The sequence below is a fragment of the Enoplosus armatus genome, chromosome 24, assembly GCF_043641665.1.
Source record: "Enoplosus armatus isolate fEnoArm2 chromosome 24, fEnoArm2.hap1, whole genome shotgun sequence".
NCBI classification, from domain to species: domain Eukaryota; kingdom Metazoa; phylum Chordata; class Actinopteri; order Centrarchiformes; family Enoplosidae; genus Enoplosus; species Enoplosus armatus.
The window spans coordinates 10,026,121-10,048,851 of record NC_092203.1 but is presented as its reverse complement, the minus strand read 5'-3'; the positions used below and the strand labels follow the sequence as shown (position 1 = coordinate 10,048,851).

General features: G+C 45.3%; 1 protein-coding gene across 1 annotated transcript; it reads right to left on the bottom strand.

Moving 5' to 3' along the window:
* Positions 1–631: 631 nt before the first annotated feature.
* Positions 632–20,807, bottom strand: LOC139306452 (collagen alpha-1(XVIII) chain-like). The gene is made up of 40 exons (XM_070930310.1): positions 20,456–20,807; positions 12,171–12,712; positions 11,125–11,205; positions 10,984–11,046; positions 10,761–10,836; positions 9,337–9,473; positions 9,232–9,249; positions 8,916–9,122; positions 8,811–8,837; positions 8,657–8,719; positions 8,493–8,576; positions 8,352–8,402; positions 8,141–8,272; positions 7,983–8,036; positions 7,813–7,857; positions 7,283–7,405; positions 6,775–6,855; positions 6,662–6,688; positions 6,325–6,423; positions 6,159–6,194; positions 5,684–5,764; positions 5,348–5,383; positions 5,190–5,249; positions 5,006–5,083; positions 4,857–4,892; positions 4,690–4,743; positions 4,481–4,552; positions 4,340–4,405; positions 4,083–4,113; positions 3,692–3,745; positions 3,569–3,603; positions 3,343–3,468; positions 3,100–3,247; positions 2,939–3,003; positions 2,289–2,417; positions 2,161–2,193; positions 1,628–2,077; positions 1,341–1,538; positions 969–1,078; positions 632–872 (listed from the first exon to the last, which is right to left on the bottom strand). The coding sequence occupies exons 1-40, from the start codon at positions 20,805–20,807 to the stop codon at positions 659–661; spliced, it is 4,374 nt and encodes a 1,457-aa protein (XP_070786411.1). The 3' UTR covers positions 632–658.
* Positions 20,808–22,731: the final 1,924 nt, after the last annotated feature.

The following is a 22,731-nucleotide window of genomic DNA, read 5'->3' as shown; positions in this document are numbered from 1 at the left end:
GTATATCCCTCTCTGAGATAAATCTAATGTCCCGAATCTGGACGTATGGACAAGTTTTTTTTCTAAGCTGTTTTGTGTGAAATCGAGATATTCATTCATTCATTGCTTAAAATAAACAGCATCAGTCGGTGTGTTCTGTTGATTATCCAGAGTATTCAGGACATTGTTCCTGAAAAAAAAGATGATGTGTAAATTTCACGTAATCAAATATACTCCGTTATACTGGGTTCAAGGCAGGAATCTCAGAGGCAGATCTCTCAACACCCGGGCAAATAAAACTGGACTGAGCTAGCACCAAGCATGCTAATATCAATATTTATATCAGCATTATAGCAACAACAAGCGGACAAGAAATTAACGATTTATGTTCACAGACAACAAAGCTGCCCTTCTGGAAACAGCTTCTAAGGCTGTTGCCTTAAAAGCTGTGGACTTCCAACATGGCTGCCGGAGGGTGTGTTACTGTATGTCACCTGAGCGCAACTTGGCTTCAACATGTGGGATAATCCTGCGTAGCACCGTATAGGAGGGGCTAACACACATAAGAAAAGACGTATTTACAAAGCACCACGCGGCGCATAGACGTGAGAAATGTGTGGACAAAAGCACGACTGCTTTGCGATTTGCAGTGTTGTGTGTGTGTGTGTGTGTTGTGTGTCTATCTCTTGGCGTGGCCGATGTAGCTGTTCTCGACGCACAGCACGACGTAGGAGCTGGAGCAGCTGCTGGAGCTCTGCTGGAGCAGACTGCCGCTCTGCAGCGACGACGCCATGCCGGTCAGCGCCCTGTCGCCCACCCGCCATGTCTCGCAGAAGCTGTCGACGTGCCGCTGCCCGGCGCCGGTTGACCCGTGCCACATCATCTTCTCTGGCCTGGGATGAAACATAAAGGGTGGAATGAACACATGAAGTTTTGGTGACTTTTTGAAGTCTGTATGATTGTGCTGTGTGGTTTTGTTTTTGGCTCACCATGTGCCGTCACTGAGAACGTCTTTGCCATCAAAGGAGTAGATCGGCACGTTGCCCTTCATTCTGCCGTCATTGAAGATGGCGTCCCAGCTGTCAAACAGAACCTCGTCCTGACAAAGATGAGACGACAATTAGTACAAAAATCTGGTCTCTTTTTTTGGAAATGAATCAAATCTATCGGTGAGTGGTGGCAAACAGGTATTTGGCTTTATTGGTGCTGGTAGGCAGGTTTTATTACCTTCAGACAGAGCCAGGCTAGCTGTGTCCAGTCTCTGCTAAGCTAAGCTAACTGGCTTTTGGCTGTAGCTTCATATTTTAGCCTACAGACATGAGAGTAGTGTCTATTTAATCATCTAATCATCCGTTGGCTACCTTCAGGTTGACTATTGGCACTCGGTCCCTGTCAGCCTTGCGGACGATGCTGTGGAGATCTTGGAGTTTGGCGGACAGGAAGGCCCGGAAAGTTCCCTTCATCCCGATGGCCTGAGCCTGAGTGAAGCACAGGAAGTCTGCACCGTGGATGCCCCGCATGGAGCCGGAGTGAGGGCTGTTCAGGGCGATCAGGTGGAGCTGCGGAAACGCCAACATGCCCGGTAGTAATATTACATTTTACAATAAAACCAAGAGCAGAAATGCCGGTTTAAAAGAGCCGCTCTTACCCCTGGACCTGAAGTATGATGGTGGACTGGAGTCTGGCGCACAGGAGGAGGTGGTCTTCGCTGAGGAGTGACGTAGCGAGTGTCCGGGTATGCAGGGCGGTCCTGGGTCGTATGGACAGAATACCTATCGTCTGGTGTATTTATGCGGTCTGAGTAACTTGGAAACCTGGGATCTGTGGGTGCTGGGTACCGAGGATCCGGCTGGTACCGCGTGTCTGGTTGGTATCGGGGATCAGAGTGGGTTGGGTATCTGGGATCGGGGTTTGACGGGTATTGAGGGTCTGTATGCGTCGGGTGATGCGGATCTGGCTGTGACTGATGCCCAGAGTCGGGGTGGACGGGACTCTCAGGTGGCCTTTGGTGGTCGTGTGTGAAGGTGTCAGTGTTGGAGTGGTGGTCTGGGGAGTAGGGGACGACTGGTGGGGGCTCCACAGCTGCAACCTCATTACCCTGAAAATAATGTGTTTGATATGTAATAAAACAGGACGCAAAATATGTTGCGAAGAAGAGAAAAAAGGGGAAATGACACTCACGTCCTCACTGGGTAAAGCAATGAAGCTCCCGAGCTGAAAAGATAAAGGGGACATCTGTATAAATATACACGGGAGGTATTTTTATATTTCTCCTCCTCATTTTAACATAAAATATATATATATTTTACATGGACTTGACGAACTCCATCTCGGACCCGTAAGTAGAGATCTGTTTGTTCTATAATGTACACCAGAGAGCCCTCAGGTTGTCTTCTAGCGGTGGCTGTCATGGTGTCATAAGACCTCAACACTGTCACCTGCAAACAGAAAGATAAATATTGGTCTATTTGAGTTTATGTCCTCCTGATAAATCAAAGAACTAAACAGACAAAGGAAGGTCCTGCTGAAGGAGGATAAACACTACATCTGGCAACCCATAAGTTGTTCTTATTAGTGGTAACTATCAAGCCTTTGTTAAAGTTTTAAATTCATTAAGAAAGCCATTCTTTACACCTTATGAACTCTTCATGGCATCTGTGGCAAAAGCCTGACATCAAAAAGTATTTTTCCATTGCAGAGTCAGTAATCAGTCATCGATTTCCTCAGATTAATGATTTAATTGCAGTTAAATCATAAAGTAGTGATTTAATGTGTGATTGCATTGTTTATCTACGTAAGGAGGCGGAGTTATTTACTTTTATTAAGTGTGTGACTTCATATGGTGCCAAGGTTATATTTGTCCTACAGCTATAAAGACAGCAGTATTTGTACTTTGTACATGAGATATTGTTTGATTATAAGGAAATAAAGAAGAGAAATCTGACTGAAGTTATCTCACCCCTGCAGAGTGTCCAGGAAGTCCAGGCACTCCAGGCGGTCCCGGCGGCCCAGGAATATTGATAGCTGTCATTCAAGGGGGGGTCACATGAGCTCAAATGAGACTGAACATAGATTTAATCTTGAATATATATATATATATATATATATTTATTAACTCACTCTGTGTGCCCCTGTAAGGTCCAGGCAAGGATGGCCCTGGAGGTCCAGGCGGCCCTGGCGGTCCAGGTTGCCCATCATAGCCTCTTCCTGGTTGACCAGGTGGCCCCTGAGGGCCTGGCGGGCCAACAATGGAGTCGCCTGGCGGGCCCTGATGGGACAAGGACAGAAAAGTATTTAGATTTAGATTTTTTTGAGCCTAAACTGACTTCGTAAAGCTTTACGGTCGAGACAGTGTGATCTTACAGGAGGTCCAGGCACTCCTGGGGCTCCGACTCCGCTCCCTCCATAGCGGGGGTCATAATATCCTCCGCTCGGTTCTCCTTTCTCTCCTTTGAAGCCTGGACTGCCTGTTTCACCTTTCAACTCATTCTGGATGCATAAACATTAAGAAACATATAAACAAAACTCTTACTGATGCTAATAGTTTAATAATAAACTAAGACCCATAAAATCATCTATTGAGGCTTACCCTTAAAGTGTAAATGTCAAAGTTTGACCCGAGACCTGGAACAGAAACAAAACGCCTTGCTTTGAATTTGTCTACATACCGAAAACATAAAACATTCACTTTCAAGCTTTTATTTTTTGCTACCTGGAATTTCAAGAGTCCCCGGTGGTCCACGATCCCCCTTCTCTCCTTTAACAGCTGTAAACAAGAGGAACAACAGCAGTTTTACCTTTAAACGAATAGTTTGATGTCTTTGGAAATACATGCATTCACTTTTGCTTTCTGTCTGAACACACCTTTAGGAGGTATTTGTAAGTGGATTATGTTACCTTTGTACAGAGCCAGGCTAGCTGTTTCCAGTCTTTATGCTAAGCTAAGCTAACTGGCCACAGCTTCATATTTTAGCCTACAGACAAGAGAGCTGTATAAATCTTCTCATCTATCTCTAGGCAAGAAAGCAGATAGACGAAGCTCTCAAAATGTCTTTTAAAACTTCTCTTCCACTCACGGCACTTGAAATATGAAGTGAATTTACCTGGATAATACCTGGAGTAATCCTCATATCCCTGAAATAAAAACAAAGGTTATCATTCACATCCATAAGTAGCAACACATCCTAAAAGTGTAAATATATGTTAATGTAGTAAAAGACACCCATAAATACCCCCAAATGTTTTTAAATCCATGTTTTAAGGGCAGTTTAACATAGAGATAAATCCTTTTATTATGTCAATTTTAACAGGACACACAACTTATACAACACTACGGTAAATATTTCGTGTCTCGACTCACTCTGAGTCTGTCCAAGGGAGCTGAAGGTCCAGGAGGTCCAGGGGGGCCCGGTGGACCTGGAGGACCCTGGGAAACAAAACAAATATTGATCACTGTGTGTTGATGGCCTGAAGCAAGTGGGACGAAATCTGTGATACTCACGGGGTAACTATATCCAGATCCACCTCCTGAATCTCCCTTCTCTCCTCTGGCGCCGTTCAGACCCGGTCGACCCTTCAATCAAACACACACAGCATTCAAACTCACATTCAAGTCAAGTTTAGAGCCTGAATGTTTATAAATTAACACCTCATGGTCGTATGGACTCGTTTGTCCCATTTTTAAACTGACTCGGCGAGAAATCTACTTACCGGTCTACCTGGAAGTCCAATCTCTCCCTTTTGGCCTGAAGGACCATAAGGACCCTGAAAATAAAAATGTTAACACAGATTTATTAAACTGATGCCATGCTGTTAGCTTCCTGTATGTTATAAGAGCAAAACACTCAAAATGAGGTAAACAAAAATATGGTACGCACTGGAGGTCCCACAGGACCAGGGGGTCCCTGCTCGCCCTGTAAATGAACACATTTTAGGTGATTAGTCACTTATTTTACTCTTAAATTCCAAGCATGCCAGACGTCACATAATTTGAGCTGTGATGCAAAATATCTGGTAATTCATTTACCGGCTTTCCCGCCAGGCCACCAAGGTACAGGGGTCTCCCATCGGGCCCCATGATGATACCAGGCTCTCCTTTCTCTCCCTGAACAAAACAACAAACTCAAAGGTTTACAACCACCACTGGACAAAATATAAATATTTAGGGTGTAAAATGCTAAATTGATTAATTAAAATGTGGATTATCTTACCTTGGGTGCATATCCTGGAGGACCTGAGTCTCCTTTGTCTCCTTTTGGTCCCCCGGGCCCCTAAATGAAAACACATGACGCAATTACTTCCTTTCATTTTCCCATATGGATTGGACTTTTCCCAAACTGGACCGTGTGATAATGTGAGTGATGCATACTGGGAATCCTGGTCGACCCGGAACGCCATGTCCTCCCTGAAGAAGAGAGAATAACGCATGAAGACAGAAGAAGAAATAATCTGTGAGCGTGTTGAAATATGTTCAGTTTAGTGAGGTTTAGGGTGAGGTCAGTTAGGGGACCACTCACCTGCTGCCCCTCGCTCCAATATACGTCATTATACTACAGCAAGACAAAGTTAGGTCAGTTAGTTTGGAGGTGAACACACGACATGGCAGGCAGTGACCGTTAGTGAATATGAGTAACTCAAGCACAAGTCATTAAATGGCAGGCTGTCATGTGAGGGTTAATTTAATTTTACATATTCGATCTCTCACATCAGGCTGGTAGGTGATCTGTCCTGGAGGTCCGGGAGGCCCTGGAGGTCCAGGTGGCCCGCCATCTCGCCCTGGCGGACCCTGCCACACACACACACACAAAAAGAAACAGATACATTTTTTGCTGTAAGGACGGCAATCGATCCAGATCCAGACTGGAATATCTCAACATCTATTTCAAGGATTGCCATGAACTTTTGTAAAGATGTTCAGGATCCCCAGAGGACTTTTCCTCTAGCGCCACCATGAGGTTCCTATTTGTGATTTTGAGTGAAATATCTCCAAAACGATTGGATGGATTGTTATGAAATTTGGTGCAGACGTTCATGGTATTAATACATTGCAAATATATTATAAATATATATGTATCAATAACTTCTGTTTATATGTTGCATAAGTTTGTTATTTCGTGCCACCTAGACACGATCTTCATTAGAGCTTAAAATATGTTTTGTATATTTTGCACATAACTCACCATCTCTCCTTTCCCTCCTCTGTCTCCCTTTTCACCCTGAAATAAAATCAACACAAGCAGTTATTACTGCCATGAAAACAAGCAAAACTAAAGTAAAAACTCAGAGTCCAGTGGTGTTTTTACGGTGTACAAAAGCAACTGATCCAGAATTCATCTGGCCTCCTACCGGCTGTCCAGGAAAGCTATCAAGACCTGGTATCCCAGGAGGTCCTCTGGGTCCCTCAGCTCCTTTGTCTCCATGGCTGCCTGGTAAACCTGGTTTACCCTGGAAATCACAACAAAACGTCACTAATACTCAGGATCGTAGTAGTAAAAAGTTATTAAACTTTCAGAAAAGTATTCTTTGATGCAACTTACACTGATATATAGGAACAATACACCATCATTAATAACAGCTATATTTCTGTAAGAAAGCCACTAATCGCTTTAATATTAGAGAAAAGAAAATAATACACATAAAGAGACGGAACAACTGTGAGAAAAGAAGTCTTTGTAGTACTCACAGGTAGACCTGCAATACCAGGTAGACCCTGGAAGACAGAACACAGGAGAACATGAGGCAGGGCATCCACTGTAAAGAGAAGGTCAGGGAGCTCATGCATGGCTGATCGGGTACCTGTGGTCCAGGTGGGCCTCTGAGTCCAGGCAAGCCATTGTTCACCTCATGTCCATCCTGGTTACCCTGTAAGAAGAGATCCTCCAATATAAACACACGTATCATCCAAGCCAGGCTCATTCATCTCCCAAAACAGCTGGGAAACATCGTTTTTTTTTTTGTTGCAAAATTCAATTAAAAAAAGAGTAAATTTAATGGGGACTATTTTTAGCTGCGCAGTAATACACATCTGGTGAGTATTTCTGTAGTAATTCAATGAATGTGGTTGATCGTTAAGCTGTACAGTTCTCAGTATAACTATAAAATTTAGCATTTTGGGGTCACATCCTTGTGTCTTTATTTGGTGAAGCCAAAGAGCACGATGTACAGCACTTTTATGTGTTTGGTAATCAAAACTCTACATGATGCCGTCACTTCCTTTGTTTCAATTCTGGAAGAATTTATTTGGTGGCATTGTATCAAACATCAACGCTCACCTATCTAACAAACCTCTACTCACAAAGTCAACACGGTACGGTGGCCCTGGTGGCCCAGGTGGTCCTGGGGGTCCAACTGGCCCCATGGGACCTGGAAGCCCTGCCAGCCCGGTCTGCCCTGATGTACCTGATCGTCCCGGGTCACCCTGAGCACCCTGACATGAGAAGGAAAAGTCTTTGCTGAACTACTGAAGGACAGTTAGACACTCGTGTTAATGCAAGCAGCAGGATAAGTGAGCTGAACTACAGAGCTAGAGGTTAAGAAGAGCTAAGTGATGTCTTATTAAAAGATATGTGAAGTTTGGAAGTGGAAACTGGTGAAAAGGGAAGGAAATCACCAAAGCAGAGACCCCCCCAGTACCTGCGACCCATTACACACCGTAGAGGATGGAGTAAAGTAAGAGAACAGGCCGGTGAAAAAGTTGGAGTCTTGCGAGTCTTGCTAGAGGAAGGCAACAAACATGGAGAAGCTTTCTGGATGCACCCGCCACAAGTTTGTCATTTTAATTTTAAGTTCAGCTCAAGAGAAAACCTCCAAATTTTAAGGACAGACTTAACTCACCTTTTCTCCAGCTGCTCCGGGAAGACCGAGCTCCCCACCGTCACCCTGGAAGGTGAACGGCGTTTAAATACAAATGAAAAGGACGGCACGTGTAATGTCCCTTTTAAAACGAAACTAAAGCACATGTTTTATTTGTAGTTGGCACTTTGCATCTATCTGCGTATTCTCACCTTCTCTCCTCTGGGTCCTGGTTGACCCGCTGCACCAGGACGACCAGGAGGTCCCTGAAAGAGCAGGCAGGATGTGCACAAACAATCAGTGTTTGACAGCTCAGCAAGCTGATCCATTAAGAGACTACGTCACAGTCAAACAAAGTAGAGATACTCACTGGTAGACCAGGGACTCCATCCTGTCCAGGTGGTCCAGGAGGTCCAAAAGCTACTGGACCGTTGGCTCCCAGTGCCACTGAAGTCCCAGGGGGGCCGGGAGGGCCTGGGGGGCCAGGAGGACCACGGAGACCCTGGATAACAAATCACAAAGTGATTATGTTGTGTTCTTGAGTTCAAAACCTTGTTAGACTTTAATGATCATCAACATACCCGGATTTTGTCCAAGTCTGGGAACCCTGAGCCCTCCATGTCAAAAAACGTCTATCAAAACATAAATTAATAAAATACGGTGACACGTGTGTCTTCGACAATAAATACTGAAAGAAAAAGGTGTTTGAAGTGTGGACATACTGGGTGGTCACCGGTGCCAGGTCCAGGAGGTCCTGGTAGACCTGGGGGGCCTCTGGGTCCTGGTTGACCCTCTCCAACCTCACCCTGGAAGTATTCAGAGGTCACACATTATCACGCTAAATAAATCATCGTAACATAACCCAATAATATTTTTATTCCACAACCTTTTGGCCTTTGGCTCCAGGTGTTCCTGAACTTCCTGGGAAACCTTGTGGCCCAGCGGGACCCTGGAAACGGGAACAAAAGAACAGAATTAAACTGGTAATTCTGTTTTTACAGAAACAACTCAATCTGTTCAATAAAAACAAAGACGCTTACAGCTTTTCCGTCCTCCCCTGGATCACCCTGAAAGATAAAGAACAGTGAGCCGTTCATCTAAAATAAACACGTAAAATCAAGAGTTTTCTAAGACTCTGTACTCACGGGCTCTCCATCAGCTCCTGCGGGTCCTGCGGCCCCGTCTGACCCTGGTGGTCCCGGCGGTCCTGGGGGTCCAGACACCTGCTGCACGACAGAGCCGTCCCCAAGTCGAACCACCTCAGCTGCAGGTCCGGGTGGACCAGGTTGCCCGGGAGGCCCCTGAGCCCCACGGTCTCCTTTATTGCCGGGGTATCCGAAGCCAGAACTACCCTGGTGAGGAGGAACATGTTGAATGAACTAAATCTAGTTTTGTGTGAACTCTGGACTCTGGAGACGCCCATCTGGAGCAAACTCTTCAGTGTGAACACACTTAACGTACCTTTGCACCTTTTTCTCCCTGAAAGAAAGCAAAAAGACAAATATTGAGTATTTTGCGCAGCTGATAACACAGAGCACAGTCATGTACACAGATGTGAGGGTCTACCTTCTGTCCTCCACCCTGAGAGGAGACGCCGGATCCAGAGCTGGAGCCCGACTCCCCCTTCGGCCCCGTGAGGCCGGTGTCCCCCCTTGAGCCTTTCTCTCCTCTGTCACCTTTCTCACCTTTAGCACCGCTGGGACCTGAAGGAGGCGGCACGAGAAATAAGCCAAATGAGAATAAACTAAATAGATTTATTTGTTAAATAATAAAATCACAGTAATCTCTGTTTTACAATACAAAACATACACAAATCTTGTGTTTTATTTGCATAAATCAGGACACACTGATCCGGTCATGATCAGCGAAGTCACCACCACCACCACCACCATGATTAACAGGGATGTGACAGAACAGACGGTTTCTTACTCCACCTGGTGGAGCTGATGGACACAGTTTGGTGAGTGAGGGCAGTGTTCTGTAGGGGGCGCTGCTGCACAATTCAATCCTCTGCACATGAATTCTTTGTCTATTGTATGAGAACTGAGAACTAAACGGAGGGATTTGTTAATGGATTCTTGCATTTATATTAGATTCATGTGTTTAGTAAGAGCTGAAGATCACCTGAATTCCAGGAAGAAAGTGATTTATTTCATTAATTCAATCCTTTGTTCACAGCTAGTGTCCTGACTTATAATATACAGAAAAAACATTCACACATGCTTGACTGCCCAATATCAGATGCTCTGTAAAAACACGAGGGACGAACCACAGACAGTTAACACCAACACGTCGTCCAGCCTCCACCAACATGCTCACAGCCCTGTCCAATGCGCCGAGAAGCTCCAGCGGCTGGAGGCTCATTCTATACTGCGATAGGATGGCCACATGTCCCCCCCCCCCCCCCCCCAGCGACCCACCTCTTGGGCCTGGTGATCCGGGCCGGCTGTGGTCCACTGACGGCAGCTGATACCTGACATCTAAAGTCAACACAGATACAACTTTACCGGCTGCACGAGGCCTGCAAGTGTTGGCTTGCAGAGCGGGAATGTGTTGCCTCGTTAAATGTCAGTCTGAATATTTTGGAAGAGGCAACATTTTCTAATGTCTCTAATGTGTTTTGTTTCTCTTTAAAGGAGATTTTAAAGCCAAGAGGGAATTTCCTCCTCCTTTTATGAGCCACTTACTCAATGCTGAAGTAACAGTATAAAACCAAAAAGGCTGTACTTCTTTAACTATCCACCTGGGGGAGCTAAAGAGTTTCAAATGCTGGAACCCTGCAGCAAAACTCCTCACACTTTCAGGTCCAGACAAGCACCTTGATGCACATATTTCTGGATAAAAGCACAGATGTTTCTTTGGCTGTGGCTGCTGCAAGATTAGAAACTTCCATTACACCTTTTTTTTTCTTGTGTGTTTACTGTGATGAGCGTCTTGGCAGCCGCACGCTGAAGATTTTGCAGTCGTAAGTGTTTCCACTGAGCTTTTACCTGTTTCTTTGAGTCTGGTTCCTTGTGAGTTTATCAGAGGCGGTTCAGGTACTGGACGGAAGGAGGCAGGTGTGGTCTGGAAAGAGAATACAATAGTTCATCTCTGCCGCTACCAGCATACATTCCTAAACTTTCAAGCCCCTTATCAGATGTTTTCACTTGTTTATTTCTATATTTGAGTGTGAAAAAAATGAAATGAAAAGACAAACTTATCATCACGGACCCTCACAGTGTGTCCTGTTGTCTGTCTCCTGTCGCCTTCACCGCTGCCAAAGTCACCGGAGGCCTGCGAGGCGGACGGACGTTACACAAAAGCATTCAGGCACTTTTCAGGCTTTTTTTAATATTTCGGACAAATACTCACAGCGTCGGAGTCGTCCTCGTCGTCACACAGACGCTCAGCTGCCTGAGGGTTTGCCACCACTTTCAGCTCTGCAATCTCACCCTAAAAACACACACACACACAAACTCATCATGATATTAGCTTCCTCTGAAGTCTCCCAAGAGACGGAAAATATAAGAGACATGACTCATTGTGTCAGCTGCCTTCGCCACTCTGTCTTCAAATGATCTTCTTAAATCCTCTAGCAGGAGCCGTATTCTGGCACTTCAACTCACCATGGTGGACTTTATGACGCTTGACAAGAGAGTAGTCTTCCTTAGAGACCATTTTGTGTCCTTGAAATAGTATTTTTTTGTATGAAGTTTGGCAGAGACGCAGCTCAGAATTGATCAGAAGCGCAGAAGTGTTTGGACAAATTTGAAAGAGTCATATCCATTTCAATGCAAGCTAAAGGTCAGAGGTCAACGGCGAGAGGGGTCAAGTGATAGATTTACAAGGAAGAGGAGGGTTTAGTGTGCCCTTCCTGTTGCCTGTGACCTGCCGTGAGGTGCCAGGGGGAGAAATTAAAGATCCGACCCGACGACGAGGTCAGGCCTCCACATACAAACACACCTGCTCTTTTAGCACACAGTGTATTATTCTGACTTTTCCAGGTCCCGTGGGCCACATTTGGAGGAGGATTCATTGCTGGTTTTCATTCATTTCTGTCAGAAATGTGATGAGCAAACATCTCTTCAGCACTTGAGCATTTCCTCTGCTGGTACCCTGGAGTTTATGGTTAGAAAACTGGAGCCTCTTCCAAACACTAGCTGTTAAAATTAAAGCATCATGTTTCTTCTTGTATCTCTGAAACACAAATGATGTAGTCTACAAAAGTGATCATTTTGTTCAGCATGTACTCATTAAAGCTGCTCTAAAGACGACGTTTTTACAGAACTGTGTACTCTGGTGTTGTGTATCTGTTTGTATGTCATTAAAATAACACTTTTTATAAAAGGATGCGTAATTTTCATCATATTCATCGTTAAATATGTCCCCAAAACCTACATTTGGTATTCAAACATTACCTGGAACTTGTCAGCGTCGGCTCCTCCTGCCTGACCCACAAAGATCCCGGCCCCCGCGTCGAGCTCCATGGGATCCGGCGAGCGCTCAAACTTCACCACCTGCGGCTCAGAGTCGCAGCCCTGGTAGAAAGTCACCTGCTCATCGAAGACAGACAGCGAGAAGCGGGTCCAGGTGTTCACCAGGCTCGGCACGTCAAAGCTGGCTGCCTCGTACGAAGCCTCAGAGTCGGGCTCGGTGTAGAAGAACCGCACCCTCTGTCGGCCAGACTGCACGGCGCTGAGCTTGACGCCGATGTACATGAGCTTCTGGCTCCCGTCGGTGATGGAGAAGAGGATGGAGGCGGCGGGAGTGTAGGGCTTGATGTGGAAGAGGAGGGAGAAGTGGCGGTAGAAAGGGTTGGAGACGTGGGCCAGAGCCGGCTGACCCGACACCACAGCAGGGGTGAAGACATAGGCGGCCCCTCCCCTCGGCCCGACCACCCTGGTGATCTCATCCGGCGGAGGGTCTCCGATTAGCTGCAGCAAAGAGACGCCGCTCTCCTCTGCAGGAAAAGGGAGAGACAGAAAATTAAGATTTAGGCTGAAAGATGAAAGACATGATTTTAAAAAAGGAATTAGACGAGTGCTGCCTTCAAGTGCAGCTGGAAACACGTAAATTATCTGCGAGTTTCCTCAACAAAATCACCAAAAACGACTTCCAATATAAGACATATTTTGTTATTATATCCCCCACAAACATCACTAAAACGTATGTAAAAAGTTGAAAGTATGACTCAGAAGTAGGAGCGTATAAGTTGCACTTGAAGGCAGCAGGAAGTCAGTTTGAAGCACAGAAATGATCAGCAAATAGCAAGTTCTTTGGAAAGGAAAACTTAGAAACAGTTCAGAGCAAAACTATCCAGAATGCTTCAAAAGTCTACGAGAAGATATTATACGTCTCTTATTGTGGTTAAACGGAGTCGTTTCTTCTGATTTAACAGATTTTTACAGGTTTTAAGACAGAACACAGGTTAGGATGTGTTAAAACGTGTTAAAACGTGTTAAAACACAGACGTTTTTCACTGCAGAAAGTGCAACAAGTTAGGAAACAGTTTTAAATGATTGCTTCTTTTGTCCAACCAACAGTCCAAACCCCAAAGACTCTTCACTGATGACAAAGAAAAGCAGCAAATCCTCACATTTAAGAAGCTGGAACCAGCAAACAAGCAGAAAACGTTTAATCGATTATAATATAATAGATAATAGTTGGCACAGGTTAGGATGTGTAAAAACGTTTTCCACTGCAGGAAGCGCAACTTGTTAAGAAACTGCTTTAAAATGAGTCACCAACTCAACCCGACCATGATGGAGGGCCTCTGGAGCAACGAACCCTGAACCACAGTGACCCTCCAGGTCAAAGAGCAAACCACAGATCTAAAAGGCACCAGTCAGAGATCGCTGTGGTCTTTCAAGGGTGAAACCAAACCACTCCTGACAAGGTGGTTTCACTAATGTTGGATTCCTGCTTCTACTTTTATGCGACAGCGTCTGAGAGACTGGTGGTCAAATGAATGGAAAAACTGCTGATATGTTTCAGTTCCCATGGATATAATAGTCCAACAGTCCGAAGGGAAAAGAGCAGCCGCTCTGAGACCGACGATTGCGTTCATAAATAAATCGGCGAGGGACACTTCCACTCAGCGATCTCCTGAGGCGGCCTGTCAGCCCAGATTCATGGCTAGAAAGTACAATGTGTGCACAGAGGTCAGAGGTCGTGGGGGTTTCCCAAGGTTTCTAAATGATGTGAAGTAAAGGAAACTAAATCTGACAAAGACCAGCTTGTAAATAAATGTGGTTTCCATGAAACTGGCTTTAATTCTGCGAGACGCTGAGGGAGGAAACCCATAACAGAACGATCAAGTCAGCCGTGACATTAGATTTACTTTAAAAGTTTCTAATGAGTGTTTCAACAGGATGTGGCGTCATCTTTTTGGCTGTGACACCTTCTTCTACCTGCTGAGAGGAAAGTCGCATCATGTTGACCAACAGGCAGTTATTTATGAGACAACAGAACAGCCCTCCGCTGGCAGGGAGCGACCCAACACACATGTTCTCACACACACTTCAATACGCACTAAAGTACGACCTGCACGGCGATTGGAGCTCGAGCAGGGTGGTCAGCTTCCCACTGAGGGCACCTGCTATTGGTTCATCTCACGGTGACACAGCTGCTGCAGCTGTTGCACAAATCAGGTGGGTCAAATCACGTATGTGAAATAACATTTTTGAAATGACAATAAGGAAACTTCCTCTTCTGCAGCAGCATGTGAATTTGTTTTCCTGAACATGAGTTTCACTTCATGCCGACACATCTGGAAGCTGTCCAGTGCGACCACAGCTCTCCCACTAAACAGGCCAGTCAGCCAGTAACAGTCAAGGCTCCCATGAACAAGAACAATGTCTGCCAGCTTTCATACCAGTAACAAAAATATTATAGAACAGTTTTCTAATTTCTTTATCAGAGCTGCAATCCGAGTCTCAGGCTCTGAATTTATTTATGTTTTTCCTGTGAACCAAAATGCAAAACAAGCCAGATGATTAACAGGAGAGGAACTACAACAAACACAACGTTTTTTCTGCATGATTTCACTTATTTTGGCCTCTAAAAATAAGCAAAATTATTATTATCGCTTAATCTGCCGATTAACTGCTGACTTTTCCGGGATTTACTGATTAAAAAGGTCAAAACATAATTGAACATTAATACTGGGATTCCATAGTAATACTCATCTTGGCAATTTCACTGTAAATGTTGTCTGTTATCTATAAAATGTCAAAAATAGTGAAATATGCCAATCACAACAGTCCAAAACCCAAATATATTACCTTTACAATGACATGTGACAAAGAAAAGCAGGCAGTTGATGGAACTATTTTTTGAAAAATGATAATGAACAAATATTTGATTGTCAGTTAGCTTAGCTTAGCACAAACACTGATACTGACAGATATGAGAGAGGAATGGCCGTCTCATCTAACTCTGGTCATGACTGGCTGCGACCAGTTAAACTAAAAAGTGATGCCATATATTTTTAGATGCCTGAGGAGGTGAAATCATCCAGAAAGTTGCTATAAAAGTCTTTTTGTCTTCCTGTTGATTGTCTCGTGTCTCCTCTTGTGGGCGTTGGGAACCACCGTTTCATGTCCCGTGCTGCCTTTGTGGTCCGCAGGAAAAACAAATAGATTCTGAGTCTGAGGCTGAGATTTCAACTCTGATAAAGAAATTAGAAAAATGTGCTTAATTGAAACCACGAACAGAACTGTTGTTAAATGGCCTGTTTAGTGGGAGAGCTGTGGTCGGACTGGGACTTTCCCTTAAAGCTTCATCACCCTGGACACATACTTCTGGTTCCGGGTTGTTTTGCATGGTTTGGACCAGACCATTTTATTTAATGTATATGACGGACTATTCTACCACCAACACAGACCATTAAAAGCTTCCTTCAAGTGAGTGATCAGCAGTTTCTGTGACTTGGCTGTTCTCCAGAGGACAGATGTGTGCTCATGGCTTCGTGCCCTGCGTCTGTCTCCTCCCTGTCTTCGTGCCAACGGGACCCACTGTATGGAGGAGCTACATACAGTAACGTTTCACGGCCCTGAAGGCATCGGCAAATAAAACAAATGACCTCATGTACTCAGTTACAGACGACTTTCCAACATTTAACCCCGGAGAAATTCAATGCCTTTCTTTTTACTGTGTGAAGAAAAAACAGATATTGCCAGTGAAGAGAGACACAGACAGATGGACAGACGGAGGCAGAGGAAGGAAATGCGTGTCAGATGTCCATGGGAAAGTGGACCATGAGGGACTCTAATAGGATGAAGCACACAGACTGATTCAGTCCCAGAAGCCTGAACGGACACGACATGCCAGTTAAAACAGGCTGAAATGTCATTGTGGGGCTGATTTGACCAGTTTCCTCAGAGGCTGAGAGACTGTGGGGTGACTGGTTTGATGTTTCCAAATGTCTGATATTATATGCATGATACAAACTACATAAAGTATAACCTAAACAATACATTTACACAGTTCTATGTTTTACATCGTTCACGACACGCTTCTGTCGAGTAAACGAGGCTTTTTCTGCATCATCAGTGAACATGTTGGTGACGCAGCTCGCCAGATTTATGTTAATCAGCAACACTTCCTCATTATGTTGACAAAGAAACATAATCCGGCATTACGTTTCTTACAAAACGCTGTTTGCTGTTGCAGTTTAGATGCATATAAAAGTAATTTTCAGGAGACGTTTGAATGTTCAACACCACAAACTTGGTGAAACACTTGCAGACGCATCATGCAAAGGAATATAACAACAAAGAAAATTATGGCATTTCTTGCTCTGGGTGACTCTTCATGTGGTACGAACAGCTCCGGCCTCGCCACGTCCTGTACTGCCAAACTGACATTTCATCTCCAAATCGGCAGAACCACATCTGTGCGAGCAAGTATTCCTTTTGAAACATCTTACATAACAATGGGAAAGTATCGGATCGCTATTGGACTCATCATAAAAGCATTTAATTAAAGAAACTAGAATTAACTTCTCTCTCAGGCCCGTTCCAACCGAAAATGTCTATAATCACACAAAAACAATGTCTGACCTCTATGATTAGTTTGTTGCAGGCACAAGGTTAAAGAGCATTACACCACGAGCAAAGTATGCCTCGTCCAGAGCTCCTGTACCTCCATCTGAAGCTGCAGTCCTTATTTGGAAAAGTAAGCACTGCAACAACAAGCTAATTTAATTATCTAATGATACACTATAAGGAATCTGAGGTATTTACAATCCTGAGTGTCTCTTTAGGGAATCAGAGACATTAAATTCACCAAGAAGTGACCCCCACTGCCAATTAAACCAGTGGGTTCAACCATTAACACCCCCAGCTGTGGTTCTACCCTCTTGGGACCGAACCAACGAGCAGCCAGAGTGGCATCAGTTATCACTTCAGAGGGAGGCGACACAGCTGTGACGTCGGACCTTAATCCGTGTTTGAATGAGCAAATTAAAGTTGACTGATGGGGGATCAGCGGACGATTGTTTGAGTTCACATGACATCAGCCGGACTTTCCTTTTTCTCGCGTCTTGTTTCTCGGCCGCGGTCCAAATGAAATGCTGCTGTGTGAAGGAGAAATGTGGATGAATGTGAGTTGCAGCAGGATTATTTTCTCCTCCACAGCCACAGAAGACTTTATACAACTGTCCCACAAGCTGATTGCTGCTCCCGTGACTAGTAAACTGACTTTTATACATAAAGTTTTTCCTTTGTTTTCCACCTTTACTGCTGTTGCTGTGGCTACAAGAGCGCCATCCAGCTCCCCACTAACCGAAATGAAGTTAATTTTCAGGAAATGGGAAGGACTCAGATTAATGATATATAATTGTAAATTGGTCCAATATGCAGTTTAAAACGATTAAACTGTTTTTGAAGAAGACTGTGAACCACTTTTCCTGAAATGGCTGGTAATTTCCCAGCTCGCATAAAAGTCTCTCTCACTCTCTGTGTCTGCTCATCCTCTAATGGTCACCCGAACACTCAATTACCACCCATCAAGTGTTACTGGTTTGAGAGGGGAGGCGACTGGCCGTGCCCTCTGACCTGCGGCGGAGATGTCGAGCCGCCCGGTCTCATCACAGTCACAAGGCTCTCTTGTTACGTCCTGCGACACCGTTGCCCTTTCTCCCAAACCGAGCGTACAATCGCCACACTCAGCCCATTTTCCCACCCACAGCCGCTATCATAAATGCCATCCCCAGCCCGCCCCCCCCCACCACAGATGGCCCAATTGTTTCCCTCTCTGAGACGCTGGAAGCTAAAAACACCAGTCGCCTCTAAATCCACACAAAATTCCACGCTGCAGCTGATCGCACAGTGTGAAATATGATGACAAGTAGATAACCCAGGACAGAAAAATGCGTGACCGGCATGCACGAGTAGGATGTGACGGGAGCAATAGAGTGATTATCGCACCACCAGGCTTATGCTGCATGAAGGAAACCACCAAGTATCTTGTCCAACCAAGAGAAGAGAGCATAAAGACACTTATTACATTTAAAATTTAGTGAACCAAGTGAGAGAAGTTAGAATAAAATGCATGTTGTTGTAGCAGCTAACGCAGGTGTTTGGAAATTCACACCCAATAAAAACTGACAAGAACATGGATGATTCATATCGTCCATCCAGGAAGCCATTTTCACTACTTTTTGATGATACTAATAATAATAATAATAATAATTCAGGGAAAAACTAAATTCTCCACCACATAAAAGGACTGTGGGTGTAGGAGTCAAGCAGAGCATCATTCAACACACTTATCTGTGTTTTACAGCTTTCCAAATTTTAGCTTTAAGTTTGGTTTACGTCTGAGTTTAAAGGTTATCCAAACAAGGACCCTACTTGTGGCACATGGAGAATAACAAAACTATCAGCCACTTCAACCAGGAACATCTACATTAAATATTCCTGTGGGAAAACATATGATACAGATGGTTTCATGTAGCAGAGTTCATACTTTTAACCCCTGAGAGAAGAGTCTATAAGCATCAGTCATCCCCTGATGAAGACTCCATACTGCACAATTTATGAAGCCACTAAAAGGCTGGACATGGGCCTCTGGAGCATTTCCTGTCTTCAGAGTTTATACTCAGGGAAAAGCCTCTGAACTGTGTATATCATATGTATTCCCTATGCTTTTCTTCATTTAAATGGACATGGAAACCCTTAACTCAAAGTGTGAGAGTGTGTGTGAATCTTATAATTAGTGGAGCACATAACTTTGGTTCAAATACAACATAAATAAAAAGTTGTAACTAAGAAAAGGCTGCAACTATTCTCAAAGAACCTGTAACGTTGCTGTTGCTGACCATTGCTGACACAACAAAACAAAACAAAACGCGGATGCAGTTCTGCACTTGACAAGACAATCACACGGAGGTGGCATGCAGCCTGGGACAGTGACGTGGACTCAGGTGTTGCGTCATGCGTTCGTGCTAAACAATCTCCTCTGAACATGTGCAGTGGACAGAAAGTGACACCACAACAGTTGCAACGACGACTGCGATGACCACACCGCTGGTTTTGCATGTTTTAGCCCGTTCATTGTGTGTTGAGTGCATGTTTATACTTTACATTATTGGCCACCACTCTCCACCTGGGGTCAGCATGTTTTGGTAATTTAACTTGCAGAGACTTGAAACACGCCTGAGTTAGAGCATCAACCGCGTTGAATTGTGGGTAATGTAGGCGCCAGGTTTTGACCAGCAACAAGAATGTGGACGATATCTCTGGTTCTGCTGCGCTGATTTTGAACCTTCATGAGTCTGACAATGTTCCTGCAGGGTGATGTAAAATTTGCCTGGTAGAAGTAAAAAATTGCAATTCAAACATTTAAAACACTACAACATGGTTTGAAAAATGGTCAGCTGTAATGTAAAGCACTTGCGATTGCACTAAAAATGGCTAAAACGTGCAAAATCAATCATTAGATGAGGCAAAGAAATCCAAAACAGCAATAATGTGTGTTACCAAAGCAAACGGCGCACAAACACACACAGACTAACGCTTAAACATCGACAAAACGTGACATCGGATTCAAAATGTATCTCCGAGCAGGATACATTCTAACCCGCCGGGGTTACCTTTCCAGTTACTAACGGACGCGCACGCAGGACGCCCGGGCTCCTGCGCTCCGTCAGGCAGGAGGCGACACTCCACCGGGAGACGCCCGTTTTCCAGAGACGCCCAGCAGCTGTCCTGCAGCACCTGGCAGAAGCTGCGGCAGGGCAGGTGCGGGGGCGCGGCTGGGGAAGGGCACCTGGGCGCCAGCAGGAGGCAGAGGAACCACTCTGTGCCGTGGTGACACCCCGCCCTCGTGAGCCACGCCCACTCCTGCAGGACCGCCCCCACCTCCTCCACAGATGTGTGGTTGAAAAAGTTGGGCAGCGTGAAAGACTTTGGCCGTTTGCCAGAGCAAATGGACCAATCAGAAGGCACAGGGAGACAAGGTGGGTCAGAACCATTGATGCGACTATCAGGGGGGGGCGACGTGGACTTCAAAACACCCTCAACAGTCCCATTGATTTTAGAAACATCACCTATAAGCTTGGTTAAATTGCTAGGCAGATCTTTATCACCTTTCAAGACCACTGATTCTACATCAGCCCCTGAACCTGACCCAGACCCATCCTCTAACCCGATCCCAGACCCCTCCTCCACCCTCTCCCCTCTGAACCGGTTTGTATTACCCGTCGTGTTAGGGTTAGCGCTCTCCACCTCCTCTGTCAGGCCTCCGTTAGTAGTCCTGGTGGTCGGGGTCGCGTCCCACGCCTCCACAAACTTACGGATTCCTGTGGCCACGCTGATGATTTCTTCCCCAACCCCAGATAAGTTGTCGTCTTCCTCATCTTCCTCCTTCTTCGTGGCATTGGCTGTCGTGGTGGCACCTGTCATTCCTGTTGGCGTTGAGGCACCTGTCGCTCCTGCTGCCGTCGTCTCCGTCGGGGTCTCTGTGATTGTTTCTGGATTTAAGAACCACCAGGCCTCCAGGCTCCCGGCACAGAGAACCAGGACAAGCGACCACGTCTGGATCCTCAACATGCTGCCGTCTCCTGCAACAGTCCTCCGAGTGTCTCAGCGTGCAGCCCTCCACACAGTGCTCTCGCTGTTTCCCCAAGTGCCACCTGTTAGCCAGCCGCTCAACTCTTAAATCCAAGCTGCTAAAGGGCCACTGAGCATCCAGTGAATGAAAACAGAGGCAGGAAAACTCTGCTCACACTCAGAGACCCTCCCTCTAGATCTCCCAGTGCATGGCTGCTGCAAACTCATGAGAAAGCACTTACATGGGCAGGGGGAGACCCGAAGTGCGGAGGCAGGCTTGCAAGACTGATGATGGAAGTCATTGGTTACTCAGAGTTGCCCCAACACACACAAAAACTCCTCCCCTGTGGGTCCCCTAAGACCTTTTCTGCAGCATGAAGAAAAAGCATGCACGAGTTCGTGTTACCACAATGACACACCCGTCCCTGCACGGAAATAACCCCAGTAAAATATGTTTTTAAATACATGTAGAGGCCATAATAAACAGGTTTAGTTCACGTTGTGCTCAGTGTCCAAATTCCAAGTTGTCATGCGTATCGAAACGGGCAAGAAGCTCAAGTTCAGAAGAGCAAAATACAGAACTGGAACCTGCTCAGACATCAGGAAGTATTTAAGAAACAGTTTACTGACGGTCTCAGTTTAAAAAATCAGCGATACACAAGCACATAAAAAGAGTCTTAAGTGCCATTTTGGTACAATTTTGGCTTTTTTTTGCAGGATGTTGCATCACCTCACTCTGTAAATGTGCTCGTTACGTAAAGGAATAGTTCAACACATTCGCTTTCCTGCTGAGAGCTACACGAGAAGATGAATACCACACTCATATCTGTGCATCACGAGCCTGGAGGCAATTAGCTTAGCTTAGCATAAAGACTGGAGGCAAGGGGAAACAGCTAGCCTGGCTCTTTCAAGAGTACTGAAATACAGCTACCCACGCCGGTAATTAACACAAACTCTCGGCAAGAAAACAAAAATAATAATAATGAACTAAATAATAAAAAATAAAATACTTAGTGGGAAAAGTAGAGATGTGGTTCCCTACCTGGAGGTCAGGACCCCAGAAGAGGTCGCAAGATTAATCTAAGGGGTTTTATTCTGTATTATTAGGACTTCTCGAGGGTTAATAAGTGCACATGGCTTTGTATAAATGTTGGGAACCACTGGAATAATGAACACAGCAGCTGACCGGTTGAGATATCAGCTGCTAATGTTGAGACTGACCTGCGCCCGAGGACATTTAAATCTCCGTTTCAAACAACAACAAAAAAGAAAAAGGGCTTTGGAAAAAACAATATGGTGTCCAGTTACAGAACACTGACTCATACTGTCGGCCTGATTTATTGTCTCAAAGAGTACAAGAAGTACTACAAACTCATATTTCTGGTGCTTTGTGATGTATTTATTTTGATTAAGCAGCAGCCGCAGAGTGAGGGATGACTGATAGACAGCAGCTGAGAGAGTGAGCCGGCCGGGGAGGGCGTGTCCGATTGGATCGATGTCTTAAGCTCCACTCCCGGGGGACCGACTCCATTGCCTCATCGGAGAAAATCCTCGGAAAATGTACCACATCCAGGTTCTCACAGATGGGCGATAAGAGGAGGGAGGGATCCCCCTCTTCTCCCAGGCTGCCTCCTCCTCCACGGGGCCCCGTGTACCCCCATCATCCAGCTACCCGCCTCATCTGCCAAGCTAGGACATCCAGCTGTTACACATTCCAGCCCTCGGACCTCCCACACCCACGCTGCTTGACATTTGGAGGGTTTGCAAACTGCCACATCTTGATAATTTGAGCATTCATACAACACGGCTACTGCTGTCAGCATGTGTGCTCGATGCATCCTGCCGGACAGCGAGCGGGACCGCGTGAAAAGAGCAGCTTATTCTTCAGTCGGAGGCTTCGGGGAGTGTGTGAAAGCCAGCTGTC